Source organism: Salmo salar, chromosome 22 (genome assembly GCF_965601325.2).
Source record: "Salmo salar chromosome 22, fSalSal1, whole genome shotgun sequence".
Lineage (NCBI taxonomy): Eukaryota > Metazoa > Chordata > Actinopteri > Salmoniformes > Salmonidae > Salmo > Salmo salar.
In genome coordinates, this window is record NC_138312.1 from 14,162,946 (window position 1) to 14,189,804 (window position 26,859).

Consider the following 26,859-nt stretch of genomic DNA (forward strand, 5'->3'; position numbering starts at 1 on the left):
CACTTGAATGTGTAGGTGTGTCCAAACTTTTGACTGGTAGTGTATATTGTTTTAATTCAGATTTTTCAGGGGGTGCTGCAGCATCCTCAGCACCCCTTCTTCCTGCGGGCTATGCGTGGAGGCTCCAGTTAGTTATTCACTTCTAACGTACTTCCACCAGTTTGGTCCAAAGAGATGGAGCAGAATTCCAAAATGAGCATGAAGGCAAGTGTGTCATGAGGAAGTGTGAAAACCTCCTGGTGTCATTGGGAGCATGACCTGGACATACACGGACCTGGTAGTCATGTGTAGGGGCTAGGGGAGGGTCTTCGGGGGGCTGGGCGGGGAAAAGGACATGCATGTCTTGATAAACCTTTGATTTCTGATATCTAAGGAGGTTTCCATCCTTTTTATGCGAGTAAAGTACATATCGGATGAAAAAAATGTAATGACAGGCCAGATAGAAACATAACATTTTCCGGTAAACTTTCCAAATGTCAACAAAACAAAATATGGTAGACAAGGTGGGGTATTTTTGTGTAGCTAAAATGATTTATGCTAGAAATGTGCAAATATTGATATAATAACCATCATATCGAAGTAAATTTAAGAGTCACGCCATGACATGTACTCCCACTACGACTCGTCAGAAAAGCATGACGTTTATCAGGCTACAGATTAAATAAATGATTAACCTCACAGGGTAGTGAAAGTGCAAGATGAGCTTGATGCTCCTTTCCAATAAATATCGAGTCTTATTCTAGTGATCATCGATGCGTTGTCATTTGACAAATGAAAATAATCTTGCTATTTTGTCCATAATAATTTAGGCTATAAGAGCGCATCGCTATTGGCTAGAGCGCACGGGCCAATACCAGAGTGGGCACACTCGCAATGTAACGCATTTCTTTGGTGAGAAAACCATCAGTAGAGTTGAAAATCAGATGGAAACCCATTTAACTTCAATTTTTTATTCGGTACATGTGAATTTAACCACAAGAGGTGGGCCTATTCTTTATGTGCACCACACCATCACACAGCCTTTAATCTGCAACAAGTAAATTTGATGGAAACTTCTCTGGGACGTAAAAACGCGCATATTGTTTTTATGCGGATTTTAGAATATTCGCATTACAATCTGTCGCCAATTGGATGAAACCTTAGCTAGTAACCGTCCTGGGAGACTATTCTAGTCCAGGAACGTGTTAATGTGGAAAATAACATATGGAACCTGTCACTAGGCAGATTCCCATTGACCCAGGTTCTTTCGCCAAATGCAATCATTGCGAAATGTGTAGGCCTAATGGAAATGGCAGATACAGGAGAATTGTTCTACAATATACATTTGTCATTTAGCAGACGTTCTTATCCAGAGCGATTTACAGTAGTGAGTTCATACATTTTCATACTTTTTTCGTTCTAAAGAGCGATAACATTTTCATCCGTTCAAAGGTGGATTTTTCTTTTTTTCAAACTTTATTACGACAAATTATGGATTTTCTAATAATTTTGAAGGTACGCGGTGCATGTGATGTCATCACGTAACTATAAAGCGCCACTCCACATTTAATTGTAAATACCTACTGCATACAGTAGGACTAGGATTGTCCTGACATTCAAGAATGCCTGAATTGTTTAGCCTTGATTTCCTGATTGGCCGGCAAGATTCACCATCCAATTATTTCAGATCTACAGGAGTGCAAGGACTGTGGCGATACGTTGGCACATGATAATTATGAGAATATGGCAGATTATTGCATTCTATCCATGTTGGCATTCGCAGGCTACCGGAGGTATTTAACAGATACAGTAGGTGGGATGCCATGCAGGCTGTAGCCAGTTTATTAATGCGCAATTTTCTGAAATAAGTAATGGATGCATTTCAACCAGTGCAGTTTTATTCGACACTAGGTTTTTGCGAAAACGGTTTAATTAGGTGTTACGTCATTGTTTAAAAAAAATCAAATATAGTGAAATGGAAATGCATCATAGAAAATAGATGTAACAATTGCCTGCTATGTGAACTTCCTAAGTGTAGAGAAAAAAAAAAAAAAAAAAAAAAACACTAGACAAGTTAATGGAAACAACTATTGATATGAAAGTGTGAATTGTTCACTTGGTAAAGGACAATGAGTATGGAAGACTACTGTACTATTGTAATACTAACCTTCTGAATTAGGAAACTTTTAAACATTGAGTGCGCCGATCAAAGTGGAATGTTGCAGGTGAAAAAAAAAACAACTTACCCCAAAAATATTTTAGGTATCATGCTTGAGAGATGTGACCAGAGGAGCTGCACTACTACCGGTTATATTCAACCCTAACCTTTAAGTTCGCTGTTTCATCACAATTGCTGTCATTTTACACAGTGCACATAGAAAGTGCAATTCCACTACAGTTCTCTCAGACTGCAAAACACATTTTCTGTGACTGATAGCTACTTCTACTGTTCAAAACAGTAAATAATTCACAGGATAATTCACCGTAACACAAGTCTGCTTCATATAACTCATTGAAATACGACAAACACCACTCCTTTCCACAGTGAAGTTAACATTTTATTTCTTTAAGTGCCATTCATGCATATTGGGGATGGGGGTGGGATAGACAATTCTAATAACACTGGAGTTATTTTACAGCACTAAACCAATACAAAGAGTAGCTGTGTCACCTCATTGGACAGCAAAAGTAATAAACCGTGCAATAACCAAAAAAAGGACAAAAAGAAAACAAATACAAGAAATGACAAAAGACAAAATCAAAAACCGAAAAAAACAAACATTATCAACATTGAAACACTGTATGTAGAACCATAGTACAGGTAAAAGGTAGTGTCACACAAAAAGCCAACGCATTTTCATCACATATATACAATATAGATATATACATACTGTGTCACCCTCTGATTGGACAATAACAAAATACTCTATTCTTTTCCCTCCTCTCATGAGTAAGTCCCACCCCTGCCTTGATGCCCCACCCCCAAGAGGAAAAAGGGATGATTGAAAATACATTTATTTACAAGAAGCACAACACACCAGCACTGAATAAAATAGGCCTCAATCAGCAGTACTTGTTGGCAGTTCTCCGATGTAACAAGGCTTATTTTCTTTTTTTGATATCATAGTAATCTCTCTGGCAGGTACATCTCCAGTGGTATTTTAAAAATTGAGTTGTGTTTTCAAACAAAATGTACTCGCTCACACGGACAGACACACAGACTCAGTAAAGAGGGTGATGCATAAACATGATCCAGTCATTGTCTTTCCCTTACTCGTTCACGCGCATCACATCCATGAGCTCTTCCCCGCCCTTCCCATCTCTTTGCGCTGTGGGGGGTGGGTTAACAACTACATACCCTTTGACGGTCCTCTAGTGTTTTTCCATTAGTGCCCTCATCATTACCAGTGATGAAATGCAACATACCAAACATGCCCTGCCAACCATGGGCTGCCAAGACTTCCCTATCACATTTAGATCCACATTCTAACCATCTCCCCCGAAACACTGATTCCTTGGGTCAGTCTCAATAGAGTCTGCAGGACCCAAGCTGACCTTATCTAGCAGTCAAATGGTAAATTCACGATCACTACTTCTTCATAAAGTATTCATTATTCACTAATGAAGGACTCAATGGTTGAGAATCTGAAGTAACCTTGGCATTTTAACTGAATGAGCATTCTGACTGTTTTAAAGGGATACTGTGAGATTCTGGCAATTAAGCCATTTTTCTACCTACCGATATGCTAGCGTACCTGCAGACTTCCAGTCAATGTGCTAACAGAGGCTTGCGAACTACCTCTAACTTCCTTTATACTGCACGTAGAGACATAAAAATGGTATCCACGAGTTCAGCGGACTCCGGGGAAGTAGAAAAACAATTGTCCGAATCACTCAGTATCCCTTTAAATGACTGACTGATTTGGGCCAATAAACAAAGCCTAAACACTCAATGGGTATCCACAGGCAAGAATATGAGCCACACACACAACGGTTGTTTAAAAATACAAGGAACATTTGGGAATCTAACCCAAAACCAGCTACAGGTAAAGGTAGAAGTAGTAAGACATGATGGATAAAGATAGAAAAGCAACAAATAAAAACAATTCGCCTAAAATATCAAAAACAATGGGTAGTATGAACCATTTAAAGAGTGAACTGGCTGGCAAAAGATCTGTACAACCTTGCAGACACGCCTGGCAATATAGGTTTTTGTAAGAAGCTCTAGTTCCATCCAAGCTTCCCCCACTTATGTCTTCTGCATCCTGTTTCAAAAGGACAGCCACATTGTATCTACACATGTATACTCACTGTTACAACAGACAAAAGGTGTCTGGGCTCAGCTGTGTTAATGTGATACTACAAACCTTGTCGCGATTGTCATTAGATCACACACGAAAATCTACATTTTCAACAATGGAGAGAAACAAAATCCAACCCAAGCTTTAGTTTGTCTAAGGGGGGGGGGCAACAGTGAATGTTTAGTTTATCTCGGGGATCCATAGTGAAAGAAACAAAGTCAAAAGGTAAGCTGTACTGTGCTAGACTCAGACCAAGCTCCCATATAGGTAGAGCAAAGCAACCATGTTGAGGGTTCAGGACAAGTCAGATTCAGTAGCCACTAAGGGACAGGCAGGACAGGTGAACAGGAGTGTTTCCAGCACCACTAGTCTCCCACCCATCTTCTCTCTCTCCCTCTCTCTCCACTTGGCTGTTGACCAGAAAAAGTGCTAATTTCTCTGCATAAGAAACCCTGCCTAAAAAAAATGCATATCTGCCTCTAACCGTTCATTTCTCTTTTTTTTGTGCATCTGTTTTGTGCTCATTGATAGCATATGCAGATGATTGGAGCAAACAATCATAGCCCTAAAATTACATTAAAATCACACACTCATACACACACACACACACACACCACACCACATTCCCATTGTTTTTTTATTTTATTGTTCATGATTGTATTACAGCATATTCTCTGCCTTGCAGTGCGTAAGTCTGACTGGGTCACAGCAAGGACGATATTGGGGGAGATTGATACTGATTCAGATGTATAGCATCTGAATGAAGAACATTCCTACTGCATGGCTTGTAGTAGACCTTACGACTGGAAAAATGAAGGTAGCCTGTACATTTCCTGCATCAGAGGAGAACAGGGAGATATCCTACAGTTCTTTATGCAGCATGTGCACTGGATTTAATAGGTGAAGAGACACCCACAGACAACAGGCGTACGTGTCCAAATTCATTGTGTATTAACTATTACTAGTGAAAGGATGTAGTGATTGAGAATGAGACTGCACTTGCAGTCTAAGTATTATTCAACAAGTCAAACAAAGGAAAAAAGGAGGTTTGGATTTCTTACAGTTACCCACTCATGCATCTTTCAGTCTTGTTGGAGTATTGGAGATTAAAAAAAAGGTACGATACATTGTTGACAGAATAGACAAAACCACAAATACTGCCGGTAATGTTGCTGAATTTCCACAATTAGCTTCTTTTTTTTTTTAACTGGACCAGATGGGTTGGTTAAAGGACAACTGGATGGATTACTCAATGATGAAGCATCTGTGATCTTTATATCAAGCAGAGTTCAATGCAAAACACCCTGGTCATAACGTAACCTCACTACCAATAAACCCACCATCGGGGATCCATCGTCCACCCAAAAAAGGTGACCAACAAGCACCATCACGTTACTCAAAAAGGCCTGCGTTTTCCATAAAAGAACAACGAAAATGAAGAGAGCAACTCATCGACGAAGCAGCTGAGGCCTAAAGTCAACACGAGAAGGATAACAAGCCGAAAAAGGTCGCTCAAATCACACAACAGTTACGGACGGACCTGGGGGACTTTGGATGGCTGCTGGCTGGGGGGACGGAGAGGGCTGGCTGAGGGATGAAGGCTGGAGCATGTGTTTGGACATGAACATGTGTTACTTGCCTCATCAAGACAAGTACATAAGCCACCACTTAAACATGTTTTACTAAATATGATTGTCTTCAAAGTAACACTTTTTTTTTTTTTGTACGTTTTGATTTTGTTTGTAAAAATGTCAGGACTCTGAAGTCTCTCCTCCGAAAGTGACCCCTGTTCTATGGTTCTGTATCCCACCAACAACAGTTCGTCTCCTTTTACTGTGAGCGTACAGCTCAGCCTGGCTTCTTCCTCATACACTCATCTCCTCTGCACCTCCTGGACGCTCCTCGTTAGGGGCAGAACATCTAACATTAGACAATGGAGTCCCAGTCAAAGTCATCCTGGATGTCATCTGCTGGCATGCGGTGCATCTGGAAGTTTCTGGGAGGGATCATGTGCTGCTGGTTCATCTGCGCATGGTGTCCTAAGAGAGGGAGAGAAGGGGAATGAGGGCATAGTACATATACACTGTAGAAGCATCATTGGTTAAATTAGTCATTTTGGGCTTCCGAGTGGCGAAGCGGTCTAAGTTACTGCATCTCAGTGCTAGAGGCGTCACTACAGACACCCTGGTTCGATTCCAGGCTGTATCACAACCGGCCGTGATTGGGAGTCCCATTGGCCCAGCGTCATCCGGGTTAGGGTTTGGCCGGGGTAGGCCGTCATCGTAATTAAGAAGTTGTTCTTAACCGACTTGCCTAGTTAAAGGTTGAATAATTGTTTTGAAATAGAAGTAGTCAAATGAGGAAAGGACCTGACAAGGTGTTGTTCTAGTGCTTGTTTAATGGATACCTAGTGTACTGTTAGAGACCATGCCCTTGGCTGAGACCTAGGTTAGTGATTAGTTGAATGGGGGCTAGAGCTGTACTGTACCTGTCATGTGGGGGTACCCTGGGGGCCCCATCATAGACATGCTCTGTCTGGAGTCCATGTAGAGATTTCCTGTGGTGAGAAAGACCAACTTCACTGAAATACCACAATCCCAAAATAATGTATACGCTAGCTTAAACAATCCTCCTCATCCCCAGCATTATTGCAATGTAAGTTCACATAAGAGGAACATGTCGTCAATAATGTCCTAATAATGGGAGTGGTCTGAAACGCTAAATGCAATCATAGTGTGAGCTAGGATGTAGGTGAGGGTCACTGACCTGTGGTGATGTGCTGGCTGGGCTTGTTGGGGTGCATGGAGCCATGGCATACGGGTACGGGCGGCGGCTGCACTGCCCCCTGTGGCTGAATGACACCAGTGCGGGTGAAAAACTGGTTGATAGACGAGCAGAGGTCAGCGATCTGGGTGGGCTCCAGGGACCAGTTGTTCAGCTCTGCTTGTCTCATGCTCTCCTTCAGTCCTGCACGGGGTCAGACCCAAATGCAACATGAGCCAAGGAAAACAGCAATACACAGCCACCTCTGCAGCACACCAGTCAAACCATATCAGTAGTACTAGCTGCCAGTCACAACAGTGGAGCTCTAAAAATCACACCACATAAAAAAGGTCAAGAGGGTGTAGATAAGTTTATGTAAAAAAACATATTACACAACTACATTTCAGCAGTGAAATCTAATTAAAACCTATTTTGCAATTGTAGATTGTATACTCAGCTAGCACATATTGGAATATGTTCTGGGATTCATCGGATGGCATTGAGGAGTTTACCACAACCACCCGCTTCATTATCATCCTTGAGATGTTTCTACAACTTGATTAGAGTCCACCAGTTGTAAATTCAATTGATTCGACATGATTTGGAAAGGCACACACCAGCCTATATAAGGTCCAACAGTTGACAGTGCATGTGTAACAGTGTAGGTTCCGTCCCTCTCTTCGCCCCAACCCGGGCTCGAACCAGGGACCCTTGCACACATCAACAACTGACACCCCACGAAGCATCGTTACCCATCGCGCCACAAAAGCCGCGGCCCTTGCAACGCAAGGGGAAACCCTACTTCAAGTCTCAGAGCGAGTGACGTCACTGATTGAAACGCTATTAGCGCGCACCATCGCTAACTAACTAGCCATTTCACATCGGTCACACGTCAGAGCAAAAACCAAACCATGAGGTTGAAGGAATTGTCCGTAGAACTCCGAGACAGGATTGTGTTGAGGCACAGATCTGGGGAAGGGTACCAACACATTTCTGCAGCATTGATGTCCCCAAGAACACAGTGGCCTCCATCCTTCTTAAATGGAAGAAGTTTGTAACCACCAAGACTCTTCCTAGAGCTGGCCGCCTGGCCAAACTGAGCAATCGGGGGAGTAGGGCCTTGGTCAGGGAGGTAACCAAGAACCCAACGGTCACTCTGACAGAGCTCCAGAGTTCATCTGTGGAGATGTGAGAACCTTCCAGAATGACAACCATCTCTGCAGCACTCCACCAATCAGGCCTTTATGGTAGAGTGGCCAGATGGAAGCCACTCCTCAGTAAAAGGCACATGGCAGCCAGCTTGGAGTTTGCCAAAAGGCACCTAAAGACTCTCAGACCATGAGAAACAGCATTCTCTAGTCTGATGATACCAAGATTGAACTCTTTGGCCTGAAACTCAAGCGTTACATCTGGAGGAAACCTGGCACCATCCCTATGGTGACGCATGGTGGTGGCAGCATCATGCTGTGGGGATGTTTTTCAGCTGCAGGGACTAGTCAAGATCGAGGCAAAGATGAACGGAGCAAAGTACAGAGAGATCCTTAATGAAAACCTGTGCCAGAGCTGGGGCAAAGAATCACCTTCCAATAGGACAATGACCCTAAGCACACAGCCAAGACAACGCAGGAGTGGCTTCGGGACAAGTCTCTTAATGTCCTTGAGTGGCCCAGCCAGAGCCCGGACTTGAACTCGATCGAACATCTCTGGAGAGACCTGAAAATAGCTGTGCAGCAATGCTCCCCATCCCTTCCTGACAGAACTTGAGAGGATCTGCAGAGAAGAATGGGAGAAACTTCCAAAATACAGGTGTGCTAAGCTTATTGCGTCATCCCCAAGAAGACTCGTTGCTGTAATCGCTGCCAAAGGTACAAGCGTTTCGCTACACTCGCATTAACATCTGCTAACCATGTGTAAGTGACAATAAAATTAGATTTGATGTGCTTCAACAAAGTACTGAGTAAAGGGTCTAAATGCTTATGTAAATGTGATAGACAAAACTAGGTCAAGGGGTCTGAATACTTTCTGAAGGCACTGTATCCCAATCAGATGCCATAGATTACAGGCAACATCCGTACTCTGACGCTCGTCGGATGTGGCAGGACTTGCAAACTATAGCCCCTGTGCCCAAGAATGCCAATGTAACCCATCTCTGGCCTCGTAGCCCTCTCATCTGTAGCCATGAAAAAAAACTTTGAAAGGCTGGTCATGGCTCACAAACACCATCATCCCAGACACCCTAGACCCACTCCAATTCGCATACCGCCCCAACAGATCCACAGATAATGCAATCTCTATTGCACTCCACACTGCCCTTTCCCACCTGGACAAAGGGAACACCTACGTGAGAATTTTGTTCATTGAACGCTGAGCTGTAGTCAACACCATAGTGTCCTCCAAGCTCATCACCAAGTTAAGGACCCTGGGATTAAACAACCTCGCTCTGCATTTGGATATTGGACTTCCTGACGGGCCACCCCCCAGGTGGTGAGGGTAGGCAAACACATCCGCCACACTGATCCTCAACACGGGGGCCCCTCGGGGGTGCGTGCTTAGCCCCGTCCTGTACTCCCTGTTCACCCACGACTGCATGGCTGCACACGACTCCAACACCATCATTAAGTTTGCAGACGACATGACGGTGGTAGGCCTGATCACCGACGATGAGACAGCCTATAGGGAGGAGATCAGAGACCTGGCAGTGTAGTGCCAGGACAACAACCTCTTCCTCAACTTCAGCAAGACAAGAGAGCTGATTGGGGCCTACAGGAAACGGAGGGCCAAGCACGCCCCCATTCACATTGACAGGGCTGTATTGGAGACGGTCGAGAGCTTCAAGTTCCTTGGTGTCCACGTCACTAAGGACCCATCGTGGTCCAAACACACCAATACAGTCGTGAAGAGGGTACGACAACGCCTCTTACCCCTCAGGAGTCTGAAACGATTTGGCATGAGCCCTCAGATCCATCCGGCTGCACCATTTAGAGCAGCTTGACTGGCTGCATCACCGCTTTGTATGGCAACTGCTCGGCATCCAACCGCAAGACGCTACAGAGGGTAGTGCGTACGGCCCAGTACACCACTGTCATGTCATACTTCAATCAATCACCTAACTAAACCTACATGTAGATATTACCTCAAGTCACACCAACTACCTCACTTGGGACTGGTACGCCTTGTATATAACCTTGTTATTGTGATTTTATTGTGTTACTATTTTCTTTATCCATTCGCAAATGTTATCCATTTTTAACTGTATTGTTGGGAAAGCGCTTGTAAGTAAGCATTTCACAGTAAAATCTACACTTGTATTCAGTGCACGTAACAAATAAAATAACATTTGTAATTGGATCAACTCTGACCTGCTGAGCTACACTGCATTTGGTAATTAATCTTGAAGGCAGCGTTCTTTAATTGAAGAGCTCCTTCAAATGAAACCCTTGATTGGCAACACTTCAGCACACCAACAAAAGAGCTCCAATAAACTTGCCTGTTGGTGCTCATCACAGGCATTATGGCATGAAATAATTTGGATAAAATGACTCTTGTAATCACAATAAACAGCTTTTGAAATGTTGGTAAAAAAAAGACCACAGGTTGACAATAAAAATATTAAAAATAAAAAGACAAGTGTATAATTAGTTAGCTTATTGAGGCTTAAGTTGGATATGCCAATGCAATGGAACTGCATTCCCAATCCTTCATGGCCGCACCTTGAAAAGGTGAGAGATCGACATCAGCCCAGTTATAACTGCTGGCAATACGGCAGCTCTCTTTCAGTGCGTCCAGATTGGGGTACCAGTCAGAGGGCAGACCTGCAAACAGAGAGGGGAGCACAGATATGTTTTTAGAGGCTGGAGAGGAATCAGCATTTAATCATTTCTTTTGCAACAGTACTCTACTTTGGCCACGGGGTGGAGTCGGTTCCCTCTGAAAAGGTTGCAGGGCTCCAGAGGTACTGTCTGGATGCAGCATTTGCTTTGTTCTCATTACAGCAAACCACATAAATCAGATAATAATTTACTGTCTGTTGACCAAAAGCAGGTCTCTGTACTTAATGCAGAATAAATACTGAGGTAGCCAGGTCCAGCTGTGTCTCACTGGGTTATCTCTGAATGCATCTGAATGAGTGTGTGGTGCAGAGGAAAGAGGCAGGTCTTACCTGTGTTGCAGGCCATCTGTTGCTGGGCAGGATGGGGCTGGTGAGCCAGGCTCTGGTGCTGCTGCTGGGAGGGGTGCTGGCCGTGCTGCTGGGCATGTTGGGAGGGGTGCGGGGTGTGCTGTGCGTGTTGGGAGGGGTGCGGCGTGTGCTGCTGCGGGTGCTGGGCGTGCGAGGGGTGCTGCCCATGCTGAGAGTGTGGAGGGTGCTGTGGGTGCTGGGTGTGTTGGCCGTGTTGGCCATGTTGGTTGTGTGGGCCATGCTGGCCGTGCTGGGAGAGGTGCTGTGTGTGGGGCGAGCCGTGGCCCGGGTGGGTGTTCTGGCCAGGGAGCTGGGGAGGGTGGGACAGGGGCACCTGGCCACCGCTGCTGGAGTGGTTGTTTGTCAGGCTGTTCTGGGTGCTGATTGTGCCACTGGGGGAGTGCTGATAGGAGCAGGCGGTATGGGTCTGCTGGGACGACTCCGTTGGCATGCCCATCAAACCTGGAAGTCCATACACACACACACAGTCATCCTTATTACTCTGTGCTTAGACAAAGTCATTATTTTATATAAACATACAATGCAACAAACTACAACGAACCACTTAAATGTTGCAGATAAGTCATTAACACCAAGTGGGCTTGTAGGTTTCAGTTGTAAAAGCACCCATTCAAGTTAACGACGACATCATCATGCAATCAGTGGATCTGGGACTCCCTTGTTCAAGGAGCAATACACTTGACACAGCTGCCATTTTGAACGAGCAGCTAAAAAAAGGAATGAGTGAGCAGCAGCAGAGCTTCTGAAAAATCAGAGAGCCCGAGCATTTCTTCTTCCGAACCCTGCAATTCTTTTGACACTTTTCATTGTGTTGCCGCAACTATTTTGAAAAACAAGCACGACTGGAGCGCAAACATCTGCACATCCAACAACAATAATCTGAGTGTAGGGGAGCGGTTCTTAAGAGGCCCTGTCCATCACGGCTTTGGCACGGTAAAACCTATTTCACTGGAGTGCTTTTAGAGCCGACTCCAGCCCTGCCACAATCGCCCCCAGAACACTCACTGCAGGGGTGACAAAAGGTACATCTCTTATCGGCACAGAAAGCCCATTGTCCAACCAGGGAAATACAGAAAGCAATTAGCGCGCAGCCCCAGAATAATAATGCGAGCTCATTACCTATTATCAAAGCCGGTGAATTAGCTCACTGTCTACAGCACCAGGGTGTGAAATCCTCTCGCTCGCATATTTACACTTTTTAATTGCAAGGGCTTGTCTGACTAAGAGATTTCACTTTTATGCATATAAAAAAAAAAGGTAACAACTTTAAACTAATGAAACCTAGATGATAGATTAAGGGAGAGGAACACTTTTGAAAACATTAGCATGAAATGCATTTGATTTGTGAAAGTAGGTTATACAAGAAAAAGCTTTGTCGGCGTTTGCCCATAACCCGCTTTTCAAGTGCTTTTTGTTCATCAGTCAATCAGATTACAAACAAAAAGCATTACATTCTAAAGGGCTGCCACGCTTTTCGAGTGTCACACTTGATCCGACCCTGTGCAATAGTTCTATACCATTATGAATATCATTGTTATGGAAAATGCGCCAACAGACAGAGGTTTGATGCTGCAATCTTGTAATCATCTGAAAAAGAATAAATGTATACAACACCGTAAAGATATACGAGACTACAGGCAGAGTAACAACAAAGCTGCATTTACACGTTCACAAGACTGCATTATTCTGCTATGAACTCTGACTCATTTGTGCATTCGCATTGGGAATGAGGCCAGAGGATTTAGCATGTGGCTTTAGCACACCGTAGACCGTGTAAACAGCCATATGGATTTGCACTAGAGCTACTGTCTATCGAATCCCTACTCATCCAACCCACTTAACCTAATTAGTGCCAATTCCACTCTCCTTCGACCAACTGTTTAGTGCAAAACAAAGGCCATAGAATAATCCTGGCCTCTTGTGCACAAACTTGTCCACTACAGTACCTGATGTGTAACCCTTCTTGACGAGCACTCACCCTGTTGGCTGAAGGACTGCTCAAAGACAGACTTGTAAAGGCTGCGGAAGGAGGCACTGAGATCTTCAAAGTCGGAGAAGAGGAGTTGCTTGTCCCTCTCTGGCATACTGTACTGGGGCTGGGGCGGCTGCTGGAGGCTCATGGACTGAGACACTGACTCTTGATGGTTAGTCACCTGGGGAGGAAGAGAGAGCAGGAGAAATAGAGGAGAGATTAGAGATTTGGGAGCAGTGAATTAAATCTATTCTGCTCTGCTTAGAGAACCTGAGGGCTCTTATTTCAGTCATTCAGTACAAGCTAGCGGTCGCACCTCAGTCTAAAACTAACCACAATACAAACCTATTCCAGACAGACTACAACTTTCACTTTAACTGTTGACGGGTGCTGATTACACCGTCAAACTGACTCTCGACTGGGAAACATACTTCTCAGAGACATCGACAGATATCTGCACATAGATCTGCTGGAGAACAAGAGAGAAACTGAAACATTTCACGCAAAACATGTTTATTTAGACCTACCTACCTACCTACCTACCTACCTACCTACCTACCTACCTACCTACCTACCTACCTACCTTAGTCCACTAAGCTAATCGAACATGAGACATAATGGACATGTATAAGCAGCTAAATATCCGTGTTCATTCTTCAACCTATCAGCTACTTGCCTTTGACAGTCTTAATCCCTGCCTGCAGCCTGATCCCAAATAGTAACCAACATCAACACTAAGCCAATAACTCAGATGGCCGGCAAAATGTATTTAAAACAAATCAATACCAAAGCCTTGTACAAACATCCATTCATTTTAGTCATGTACAGCATATGCCTGGGGGTCAATTTCTATCTGCTGGTGTATGAGAGTGCAGGCAATGTTGTGCTCTAGCAAGACTCTCTAATGAAGTGTATCATGAGAAGAACACCAACATGGAGTCATCACTATTCTATAACTGAGGACACAAAATAGTCTACATTATTTATCTCCGCATCAGAGGTAGCTTTTCAAGCCATACCAGGTTTAACATGTGGAGGACACTAATAACTGAGCCATCACTACACTATCACTAGGGAGATTGCTTAAATTCACCACATTATTTACAACAGCAAAGGCTTTGAAGCCATACTCGTGGGCTACGGTATAGATTGCCTTGCTATAGAATCCAGTCGGTGTGGCTGGCTGAAGTGAGGCAGTAATAAGAGACTGGTCTCAGCAGCACTGGAGAAACATCCATCAGTCTGAACAGATCGATGCAGAGAGCCTGGAGCAGAGAGCACCCTGGGAAGCGGAAGGACCACACCAAAGAAGGGGGCATCTCTGGTGGGAGGACATCACAGGCAGCAGCTCTCCAAGAACGTGTACAGATATCTTTCCCTTAACCCCCCCCCCTGGTCAGGGGCACTGCCCTCAGAGTGGAGCTGCTTCACTGTGTTAAAGTTCCAGGCTTTCAGCTAACTAACCGCTATGTAACTGTGATACTGAGGTTAGGGATCGGCATGCACGGTCTAATTGACTATGTCTAGCGGTGATGCAGATGGTAGCGGTTTTAGGATCTGTCTTAGAAGTATATAGTTGTCAGTGTGATTACAGATTGACATACATAGTCTAAATTACTGCATGTCTAGCTGTGATACAGTGGCAGTGATTTGTGGTGTTTCTTTGGTCTTAGCTAGTGTTTAGCCGGGCCACTGTGGTTAGAGGTTGATATACAGTGCATTCGTAAAGTATTCAGACCCCTTAACTCTGAATTTTGTTACGTTACAGTCTTATTCTAAAATTGATTAAATGTCCCCCCCCAAAAAAAAAAATCTACACACAATACCCCATAATGACAAAGCAAAAACAGTTACATTTTTTTGCAACCGTCACATTTACATAAGTATTCAGACCCTTTACTCAGTACTTTGTTGCAGCACCTTTGGCAGTGATTACAGCCTCAAGTCTTCTTGGGTATGATGCTACAAGCTTGGCACACCTGTATTTGGGGAGTTTCTCCCATTCTTCTCTACAGATCCTCTCAAGCTCTGCAGGTTGGATCAATTATTTATAAAAAAAATAAAAACTGAAATATCACATTTACATAAGCATTTAGACCCTTTACTCAGTACTTTGTTGAAGCACATCAAATCTAGTTTTATTGTCACATACACATGGTTAGCAGATGTTAATGCAAGTAGCGAAATGCTTGTACCTTTGGCAGCGATTACAGCCACATGTCGTCTTGGGGATGACACAACAAGCTTGGCATACCTGTATTTTGGAAGTTTCTCCCATTCTTCTCTGCAGATCCTCTCAAGTTCTGTCAGGAAGGGATTGGGAGCATTGCTGCACAGCTATTTTCAGGTCTCTCCAGAGATGTTCGATCAAGTTCAAGTCCGGGCTCTGGCTGGGCCACTCAAGGACATTCAGAGACTTGTCCCAAAGCCACTCCTGCGTTGTCTTGGCTGTGTGCTTAGGGTCGTTGTCCTGTTGGAAGGTGAATATTCGCCCCAGCTCTGGAGCAGGTTTTCATCAAGGATCTCTGTACTTTGCTCCGTTCAGCTTTCCCCTCGATCCTGAGTAGTCTCCCAGTCCCTGTCGCTGAAAAACATTCCCACAGTATGATGCTGCCACCACCATGCTTCACCATAGGGATGGCGCAAGGTTTCCCCCCCAGACGTCATGCTTGGCATTCAGGCCAAAGATCAGACCAGGGAATGTTGTTTCTCATGGTCTGAGAAAATGTAGGTGCCTTTTGGAAAACTCCAAGCTGGTTCTCATGTGCCTTTTACTGAGGAGTGGCTTCCGTCTGACCACTCTACCATAAATGTCTGATTGGTGGAGTGCTGCAGAGATGGTTGTCATTCTGGAAGGTTCTCCCATCTCCACAGAGGAACTCTGGAGCTCTGTCAGAGTGACCATCAGGTTCTTGGTCACCTCCCTGACCAAGGCACTACTCCCCCGATTGCTCAGTTTGGCCGGGAGGCGAGCTCTAGGAAGAGTCTTGGTGGTTACAAACATCTTCCAATTAAGAATGGAGGCCACTGTGTTCTTGGGGACCTTCAATGCTGTAGAAATGTTTTGGTACCCTTCCCCAGATCTGTGCTTTAACGAAATCCTGTTACGGAGCTCAAAGGACAATTCCTTTGACCTCATGGCTTGGTTTTTACTCTGACAAGCACTGTCAACTGTGGGACCTTATATAGACAGGTGTGTGCCTTTCCAAATCATGTCCAATCAATTGAATTTACCCCAGGTGGACTACAATCAAGTTGTAGAAACATTAAGGATGATCAATGGAAACAGGATGCACTTGAGCTCAATTTCGAGTCTCATAGCAAAGGGTCTGAATTCTTACGTAAATAAGGTATTTTTTTTGTTTTTTTTTAAATGTGCAAATAAAATTAAATGTAAATCTGTTTTCACTTTGTCATTATGAGGTATTTTATGTAGATTGATGAAGGAACAAAAATTATTTAATCCATTTTAGAATAAGGGTGTAACGTAACAAAATATGGATAAAGTCAAGGGGTCTGAATACTTTCGGAATGCACTGCACATGGTCTAAATTGTATCTAGCTGGAATCTTGTAGTCGTTTGCGGTGCTTGGTCTGAGAAGTGTGTAGAGCTGTTGCAATGTGGTTAGAGGTTGCAGTGCAACGTCTTACCGGTGTGTAGCTGTGCACGTTGGTAACACTGTTAAGATTGACTGAGGCCAGACTCTGGTCAGACAGGCTGTTGTTAAGGCTGCTTCTTGGGCTGTCACTCCCATCCTGATCTGGGTTGTATAATGCCACCTGAAATAAGATGAAGGCACTGCATTAGCTTTTCTTGCATATCACACATCACACATCCTGGAGATCCACCAACAGGGTTTTTATGCAATGACTGCATGCCATCTAAAATCATTATCATTCTGATGGTAAAAATGCATGCAAATCAGTTTGGCTCCGTAACAAACTGAATTTGGCTTGTGTGTCTAGGAATTCGATACCTGTGTGCGCGTAAAGCTTTTGTGTACTGGATGTTATCACTTGTCATTACTGCAGAGTGCTTTCTCTGAACCGAGATGGTGGCTGGCCTGGAACACCTTTACTGAGGCTACACAGCCAGCAGAGCAGAGCCCCAGGGGGCCCTTCTGAATGAGTGTCCAGGTAAAGGCTCTTCTCTCTGGGTAGGTAAAGTGGGACCGCCCCCTTCTTCACTAAAGGTCACACTACTGGCTGTGTCAGACCCATCTGCTCACAGTGCGCAAATCGGTTTGGGACAGCCAACAAAGGTCTTCAACGCAACCGAGACCATGACCTTTCAATACAGCAACGCAAGCAGCCAGAGCACTTAAACACTTTATTATCATCATCTGAAAAAGGTTTCGCTAAGGGGAAAAAAGTGTATTGTGGCATAACACAACAGACCGCAAATAAGTAGCATTGGTGGTAGAAACAATCTGGTAATGAATATAATGAGATCCGGAGAGAATAGCTGTTGCGTTCAGTTTTTTCCATTGTGTGGAATGGCAGCTATGTGGGATGCTGCTAGCTGGTGTGTGTGCAGGGTTTCTTCTCATACACATTGTGGCCACCACCGCAACATTTTTTACAATAAAAAAAATACTAAACTTGGGTTGGTATAATGTTTTCAGTGAAAACGTAAACGACTAAAACAGATAAAGTATGTAGAAAAGATAATGAACACACACACACACACACACACACACACACACACACACACACACACACACATTTTGTAAATAAGATCTTTGAGAACTAACAATCACCAAAATAAAAACAAAGAGTCACAGAGTATCAGAAATTCCAAAAATGGCATGGGGCCCCATAGATTTTTCTATGCTATCTGAGTGACTCAAACATTATAAGAACAAGGCATAAGCCATGGCAAAATGTGTAGAATTGCAGGAAATTTGCCTTAGAAATAGCAACATTGTGTCTCTGCATCCAAGAAGGCCTCTAAACCCTCCCCCCACTAACTACACCACCGCAGCTGAAAAAAATCCTTGGGGAAACACTGGTGTGACAGACCATGCAGATCTTGGCAGCCTCAGCCTGGATGGTGCTGGTGATGAATCTGAGTCTTGCCCAGTGGCCGGTCGGGGCTGCCTGCTCATCAGGCTGAGTGGAACAAGGCTGGGCTCTGTGCTCTGCACAATGAGACATGCAGCCCTTGGGCCGAGTGTCTGTGGCCCTGCCTGCGCCCTCCCCTCTCTATAGCTCCCTCTGTCTAACAGACAACAGCAGGACATGGCTGCTTTCCTTTCTGAGGCCAGAGGGAAGTCCAGGCCTGACTGCCCTCCAGTACTTGTGCGTGATTGAGCATGACGGGCACAATGGAAGTCAAAAGTGAAAACCCAGCAAATCTCAAACCAGGAAAGCTGAATCAAACCAAACGCTCAAAGTACGTATTATCTATTATGAAAGAAAACAAATAACATTCAAACCCAGATCGAGCTGTTGTCCTTATTGTTATGTTGCCAGTCTGAGCACAGACACCTCTTAACTCAGTTTGATCTGTCTGTCATTCTAAGCTCTCAATTTCTCAGCTAGAGAATGACACAAATGTTGTGCTTTAATGACAACAGTCAGAAGAGAGAGCATTGAATTCAGCATTGTATTGTATTGTATTGTGTGTGTGTGGGGTGGGGGAAGGGGATGCAAGAGAAGCTCATTAGTCGACTCTAGCCTTCCACCACTCAGTGTGGGCTGGGCTCCAGTGTTCATTAGCGTGAATGGGGAACTCAATGAGCGGCTAAGACTGAGGGCTTAGGCACGTCTGAGAATCAGCACTACAATGCTGATCAAACTCAGTACGCTGCAGAAATATAAATGGTATGTGTAATGAAGTCATAAAAGAGGCTTTTAGCCTTAAGCTGCTCGCCATAAATCTATTTTTACTCTCCTCATCCATAAAGTGTGATGATTTCCAAACATCACTGCTCTGTGGGTTTAAACAGACCCTAGAGACCAGGGAGTCAAGACGCCCACTTGAGCATGTACCCCACACAGTCACAGACCAACACTCAATGTCATCATGTCTCTCAGACACATGCACTGCTCCCCCCCCCCCCCCACACACACACCTCCCCCCCCCACACACACACATCGCCCACCTCACAGCTCACCCACACAGCACTCCCCCCCCCCACCCCACCCAGCTCACCCCCCACACACACCCCACCAGCTCACCTCCCACACAGCCAACCCCCCCACACACACACACACCTCACCCCCCACACACACAGCTCACCCCCCCCCCCACACACACACACACACCTCACCCCCCCCCCCCACACACACACACCTCACCCCCCTCACCCCCCCCCACACACACACACCTCAGCCCCCCACACACACACACACACCTCACCCCCCCACACACACCTCACCCCCCACACACACCTCACCCCCCACACACACACACACCTCACCCCCCCCCACACACACACACCTCACCCCCCACACACACCTCACCCCCCCCACACACACAGCTCACCCCCCCACACACACACACAGCTCACCCCCCCACACACACACACAGCTCACCCCCCCACACACACACACAGCTCACCCCCCCCCCCCACACACACACACAGCTCACCCCCCCACACACACACACACAGCTCACCCCCCCCACACACACACAGCTCACCCCCCCCCACACACACACACACCTCCCCCCCCCACAAACACAGCCCACCTCACAGCTCACCCACACAGCACTCAACCCCCCCACACCCCACCCAGCTCACCCCCCACACACACCCCACCAGCTCACCTCCCACACAGCCAACCCCCCCCCACACACACACACAGCTCACCCCCCACACACACAGCTCACCCCCCACACACACAGCTCACCCCCCCACACACACACACACACACCTCACCCCCCCCCCCACACACACACACACACACCTCACCCCCCCCCACACACCTCACCCCCCCACACACACCTCACCCCCCCCCCCACACACACACACACACCTCACCCCCCTCACCCCCCCACACACACACACACACACACCTCACCCCCCCCCACACACACACACAGCTCACCCCCCCACACACACACACAGCTCACCCCCCCACACACACACACAGCTCACCCCCCCACACACACAGCTCACCCCCCCCACACACACACAGCTCACCCCCCCCCACACACACACAGCTCACCCCCCCCACACACACACAGCTCACCCCCCCACACACACAGCTCACCCCCCCCACACACACAGCTCACCCCCCCCACACACACACAGCTCACCCCCCCACACACACACAGCTCACCCCCCCACACACACACCTCACCCCCCCACACACACACACACACACCTCACCCCCCCCACACACACACACACACACCCCCACACCTCACCCCCCCCCCACACACACACACACCACCCCCCCACACACACACCTCACCCCCCCACACACACCTCACCCCCCCACACACACCTCACCCCCCCCACACACACACACACACCTCACCCCCCCACACACACACAAAGCTCACTACCCCCCCACACACACACAAAGCTCACCACCCCCCCACACACACCTCACCCCCCCCACACACACACCTCACCTCACCCCCCCACACACACACAAAGCTCACTACCCCCCCACACACACACAAAGCTCACTACCCCCCCACACACACACAAAGCTCACCACCCCCACACACACACAAAGCTCACCACCCCCACACACACAAAGCTCACCACCCCACAGACACACACCTCACACCCCCCCACACACACCTCACACCCCCCCACACACACACCTCACACCCCCCCACACACACACACCTCACCCCCCCACACACACACCTCACCCCCCCACACACACACACCTCACCTCACCCCCCCACACACACCTCACCCCCCCACACACACACACAAAGCTCACTACCCCCCCACACACACAAAGCTCACACCCACACACACACACACCTCACCCCCCCCACACACACCTCACCCCCCCCACACACACAAAGCTCACTACCCCCCCACACACACAAAGCTCACCACCCCCACACACACAAAGCTCACCCCCCCCACACACACACACAGCTCACCCAACACACACACACAGCTCACCCCACACACACACACAGAGCTCACCCCCCCACACACACACAGCTCACCCCCCACAGACACACAGCTCACCCCCCACTGACACACAGCTCACCCCCCCACACACACACAGCTCAACCCCCCACACACACACACACAGCTCAACCCCCCACACACACACACACACACAGGTCAACCCCCCACACACACACACACACACACAGGTCAACCCCCCACACACACACACACACACAGGTCAACCCCCCCCCCACACACACACACAGGTCAACCCCCCCCCCCCCACACACACACAGGTCAACCCCCCACACACACACAGCTCAACCCCCCCACACACACAGCTCAACCCCCCCCACACACACACAGGTCAACCCCCCCCCACACATACACACACACACAGCTCAACCTCCCCCCACACACACACAGCTCAACCTCCCCCCACACACACAGCTCACCTCCCCCCACACACACACACACAGCTCACCTCCCCCCACACACACACACACAGCTCACCTCCCCCCCACACACACACAGCTCACCCCCCCAGACACACACACAAAGCTCACTCCCCACAGCTAACCCCCCACACACAGCTCACCTCCCCCCCACACACACACAGCTCACCTCCCCCCCACACACACACACACACAGCTCACCTCCCCCCCCCACACACAGCTCACCTCCCCACACACACACAGCTCACCTCCCCACACACACACACACAGCTCACCTCCCCCCCACACACACACACAGCTCACCTCCCCCCCACACACACACACAGCTCACCCCCCCCACACACACACACAGCTCACCTCCCCCCCACACACACACACAGCTCACCTCCCCCCCACACACACAGCTCACCTCCCCCCCCACACACACACAGCTCACCTCCCCCCCACACACACAGCTCACCTCCCCCCCACACACAGCTCACCTCCCCCCCACACACACAGCTCACCTCCCCCCCACACACACAGCTCACCTCCCCCCACACACACACAGCTCACCTCCCCCCCACACACACACAGCTCACCTCCCCCCCACACACACACAGCTCACCTCCCCCCCACACACACACAGCTCACCTCCCCCCCACACACACACAGCTCACCTCCCCCCCACACACACACAGCTCACCTCCCCCCCACACACACACAAAGCTCACCTCCCCCCCACACACACACAAAGCTCACCTCCCCCCCACACACACAAAGCTCACCTCCCCCCCACACACACACAGCTCACCTCCCCCCCACACACACAGCTCACCTCCCCCCCACACACACACAAAGCTCACCTCCCCCCCACACACACACAGCTCACCTCCCCCCCACACACACACAGCTCACCTCCCCCCCACACACACACACAGCTCATCTCCCCCCCACACACACACACAGCTCACCCCCCCCACACACACACACAGCTCACCTCACCCCCCCCCCACACACACACACAGCTCACCTCCCCCCCCCACACACACACAGCTCCCCCCACACACACACACAGCTCACCCCCCCCCCCACACACAGCTCACCCCCCCCCCACACACACACAGCTCACCCCCCCCCCACACACACAGCTCACCCCCCCCCACACACACACAGCTCACCCCCCCCCCACACACACACAGCTCACCCCCCCCCCACACACACACACACACACAGCTCACCTCCCCCCCCACACACACACAGCTCACCTCCCCCCACACACACACAGCTAACCTCCCCCCCCACACACACACAGCTAACCTCCCCCCCCACACACACACACACACACAGATCACCTCCCCCCCCACACACACACACACACAGCTCACCTCCCCCCCACACACACACAGCTCACCTCCCCCCCACACACACACACAGCTCACCTCCCCCCCACACACACACAGCTCACCTCCCCCCCACACACACACACACACACACACACAGCTCACCTCCCCCCCACACACACACACAGCTCACCTCCCCCCCCACACACACACACAGCTCACCTCCCCCCCCCCACACACACACAGCTCACCTCCCCCCCCCACACACACACAGCTCACCTCCCCCCCACACACACACACAGCTCACCTCCCCCCCACACACACACACAGCTCACCTCCCCCCCACACACACACACAGCTCACCTCCCCCCCCCACACACACACAGCTCACCTCCCCCCCACACACACACACACACACACAGCTCACCTCCAACACACACAGCTCACCTCCAACACACACACACACACAGCTCACCTCCCCCCCACACACACACACACAGCTCACCTCCCCCCCACACACACACACACAGCTCACCTCCCCCCCACACACACACACACAGCTCACCTCCCCCCCACACACACACAGCTCACCTCCCCCCCACACACACACAGCTCACCTCCCCCCCACACACACACAGCTCACCTCCCCCCCACACACACACACAGCTCACCTCCCCCCCCACACACACCACCCCCCCCCCACACACACACACAGCTCACCTCCCCCCACACACACACACACAGCTCACCTCCCCCCACACACACACACACAGCTCACCCCCCCCCCACACACACACAGCTCACCTCCCCCACACACACACACACACAGCTCACCTCCCCCCCCACACACACACACAGCTCACCCCCCCCCCACACACACACACAGCTCACCCCCCCCCCCCCACACACACACAGCTCACCTCCCCCCCCCACACACACACACAGCTCACCTCCCCCCCCCCACACACACACAGCTCACCTCCCCCCCCCCACACACACACAGCTCACCTCCCCCCCCCCACACACACACAGCTCACCTCCCCCCCCCACACACACACAGCTCACCTCCCCCCCCCACACACACACAGCTCACCTCCCCCCCACACACACACACAGCTCACCTCCCCCACACACACACACACAGCTCACCTCCCCCCCACACACACACACAGCTCACCTCCCCCCCACACACACACACAGCTCACCTCCCCCCCACACACACACACACAGCTCACCTCCCCCCCACACACACACACACAGCTCACCTCCCCCCCACACACACACACACAGCTCACCTCCCCCCCACACACACACACAGCTCACCTCCCCCCACACACACACACAGCTCACCTCCCCTCCACACACACACACAGCTCACCTCCCCCCCACACACACAGCTCACCTCCCCCCCACACACACACACACAGCTCACCCCCCCCACACACACACACACAGCTCACCCCCCCACACACACACAGCTCACCCCCCCCCACACACACAGCTCACCCCCCCCCCCACACACACAGCTCACCCCCCCCCCCACACACACACAGCTCACCCCCCCCCCCCCACACACAGCTCACCCCCCCCCCACACACACAGCTCACCCCCCCCACACACACAGCCTCAACACAGCTCCCCAGCCCCCCCATGTGCGCAGCGCACACGCAGCAACTCCCTCAACAATAACTCCTGATGCGTGTTTGGTGGTAGCGAGTCAGTGTGTGATATTCTTAGCCATGAATTAGGTAAAAAGCCAGGGGTGTCTTTTACATGAGAGTCTAATCTGGAGCATGAGACACGGATTATGAAATCAAAGCGAGATTCACCCAGGTGTCGCTGACAATGCCAGCCAGTGTTCTGCAGAATCCCTCTTCAGGGGATTTAAGAGGGAGAGAAGCAAAGCACAGGGCCAGACGTTTCCTCAGTAAACACACGTCTTCCTACAATCCCCCTTCCTTTATCACACTAGTGCCCGACTTCCGTCTCCTTCACGCCACTGCAAACGGCTACCTCAGAACAGAGAAACGATGTGCGTTTGTTTCAGAGGGAACGAGAGCGAGAGGAAGAGGGCTAACTTGAGAAATGTCTGCGGGATAGTGGTATCTATCGCTGGTTCTGTAGCCCTGACAACCTCACACTGACCTCTCAGAGAAGGCGGGAATTTGAGAGAGAGCGAGCGAGAGAATTCCTGTGGTTTGGCACAGTGCACTGAAAGAGGCGTGGCCAGTTGTGTATTTACAGTGTACTACAATGAGAAACCAGCTCCCTGGCAAGAGCAGGGCTCCGATCTGCTGCTGCTACTTCTCCTATCCACTTGATCTTCGCATAGCAGCAGTTACAAGCAGGAGAACAAAAAGACACATAATAACATCCTCACACACACACAGCCCTGCTGTAACCTTGCCTGGAGCGAGCATGTTCAGAAGATTGGTTTTCCTGCTCATGATTCTTAGCATGTGTGAAATCTTAACGGCTGTTGTTATGCCGTGGAGGACGTCCGTGTTAAAATGCCCAACTGAGGTTTGAAACCCCGGCAAATCAATGACAAGTGCTTATTTGTTGAGATGAGAGGAGGAAAGACAGACATGTGGGTTTGTGTGGGTTTACAGTGCCCCCCCCCCCCCCCCAAGACAACGGGCAGCCACTCACACAAACAAGACTAACTGCACACTGATTTTACTTACACACACACACACACACACACACACTGCACATCCCACCACACCTACCAGCGCCTCCCACCCGTTTACATTAAACCCAGTCTTTTTTTATGCCTGCTGCAGTAAATTAATAAGCGACTTGCAGGCTTTTTAAAAAGTACTCCAGAGAGCTGCCCCCACTGGGCCCAGAGGAGAGGGCTTAAGGTTAAAAAGCCTATTTCAATATCAGAGTGAACAGCACACTCAGAGCCAACAGCTTGCAGTCCCTGTGGTTTCTCCCCCTCTCTGCAGTATCGGCCCCACCCACACACACACACCCCTGCAGCAGAGAGGGTAATGTCCCCAACCACACCTGAAGGACAGAGGACTGGGCATCAACTTCCAGGTGTGTCGGCAAAGGGGTTGGGGGTCAGTTCCATTTCTCCTCAACAAGTAAACCAAATTCCAATTGGACATTTTCTTCATGGAAATGAGAAATGTCAGTGTACTTCCTGAATTGAGCCCCAACCCTTGTGTGTAGAGTATCACATTGCAAAGTCTGTGTGTAGTGGTGTCGATCATATTGCAGAACGGCCAAGTATCGATACTGTATCGCACAGTACGAGTAATCCCTAGATGTGGTGCTGTGTGTGTGTGCGTGTGTGTGTGTGTGTGTGTGTGTGTGTGTGGAATGAAGCTGGAGAGGAGCGTGCCTAATTTGTCTGGAGCGGATTTAAAAAAAATGTTGGCTCGACCTTCTCCCCCACTCCAATTTTGCTCCGGTACCAGTCAGCCACGAGCTCTGGGCATGCTCTGCCCAGCATTTTGCTTCATTTCCTTCATCACAGTTCTTTAAAAAATAAAAATCAGGGCCTGGCGTTGTATTTATTTAGCCTAACCCACCACTAATGCGCAGAGATGTTGATGTGAGTCGACGGAGAAATAGGTCACACGGCCTGTGTTATTGACGGCAAGACAACGAATGAGGCGATGCAGCAGCAACGGAGACGTTTGGATTTCTATACAGGCTATTGTTAAAAGAGGAGTCTAAGTTTGTAACCGTCCATCAACTGTAAATGTGAGCGCCACAGAGACGCAGCTACAACTGAAGTATCTGATTATCAATTGAAAAAA

The 26,859-nt window shown here is 48.8% G+C and overlaps 1 protein-coding gene across 1 annotated transcript in view; it reads right to left on the reverse strand.

The window, feature by feature from the left end:
• Window positions 1–2,515: 2,515 nt before the first annotated feature.
• LOC106582813 (forkhead box protein J3) overlaps window positions 2,516–26,859 on the reverse strand; it is an 85,435-nt gene continuing 61,091 nt past the window's right edge. Inside the window, exons 6-12 of the mRNA XM_014166268.3 lie at window positions 16,865–16,993; window positions 13,220–13,394; window positions 11,203–11,682; window positions 10,754–10,855; window positions 7,047–7,247; window positions 6,769–6,837; window positions 2,516–6,319 (exon numbers count right to left, since the gene is read on the reverse strand). Of these exons, the coding sequence (XP_014021743.1) occupies window positions 6,207–6,319; window positions 6,769–6,837; window positions 7,047–7,247; window positions 10,754–10,855; window positions 11,203–11,682; window positions 13,220–13,394; window positions 16,865–16,993 (1,269 nt within the window). The 3' untranslated portion in view covers window positions 2,516–6,206. The remainder of the gene's footprint in view (window positions 6,320–6,768; window positions 6,838–7,046; window positions 7,248–10,753; window positions 10,856–11,202; window positions 11,683–13,219; window positions 13,395–16,864; window positions 16,994–26,859) is intronic.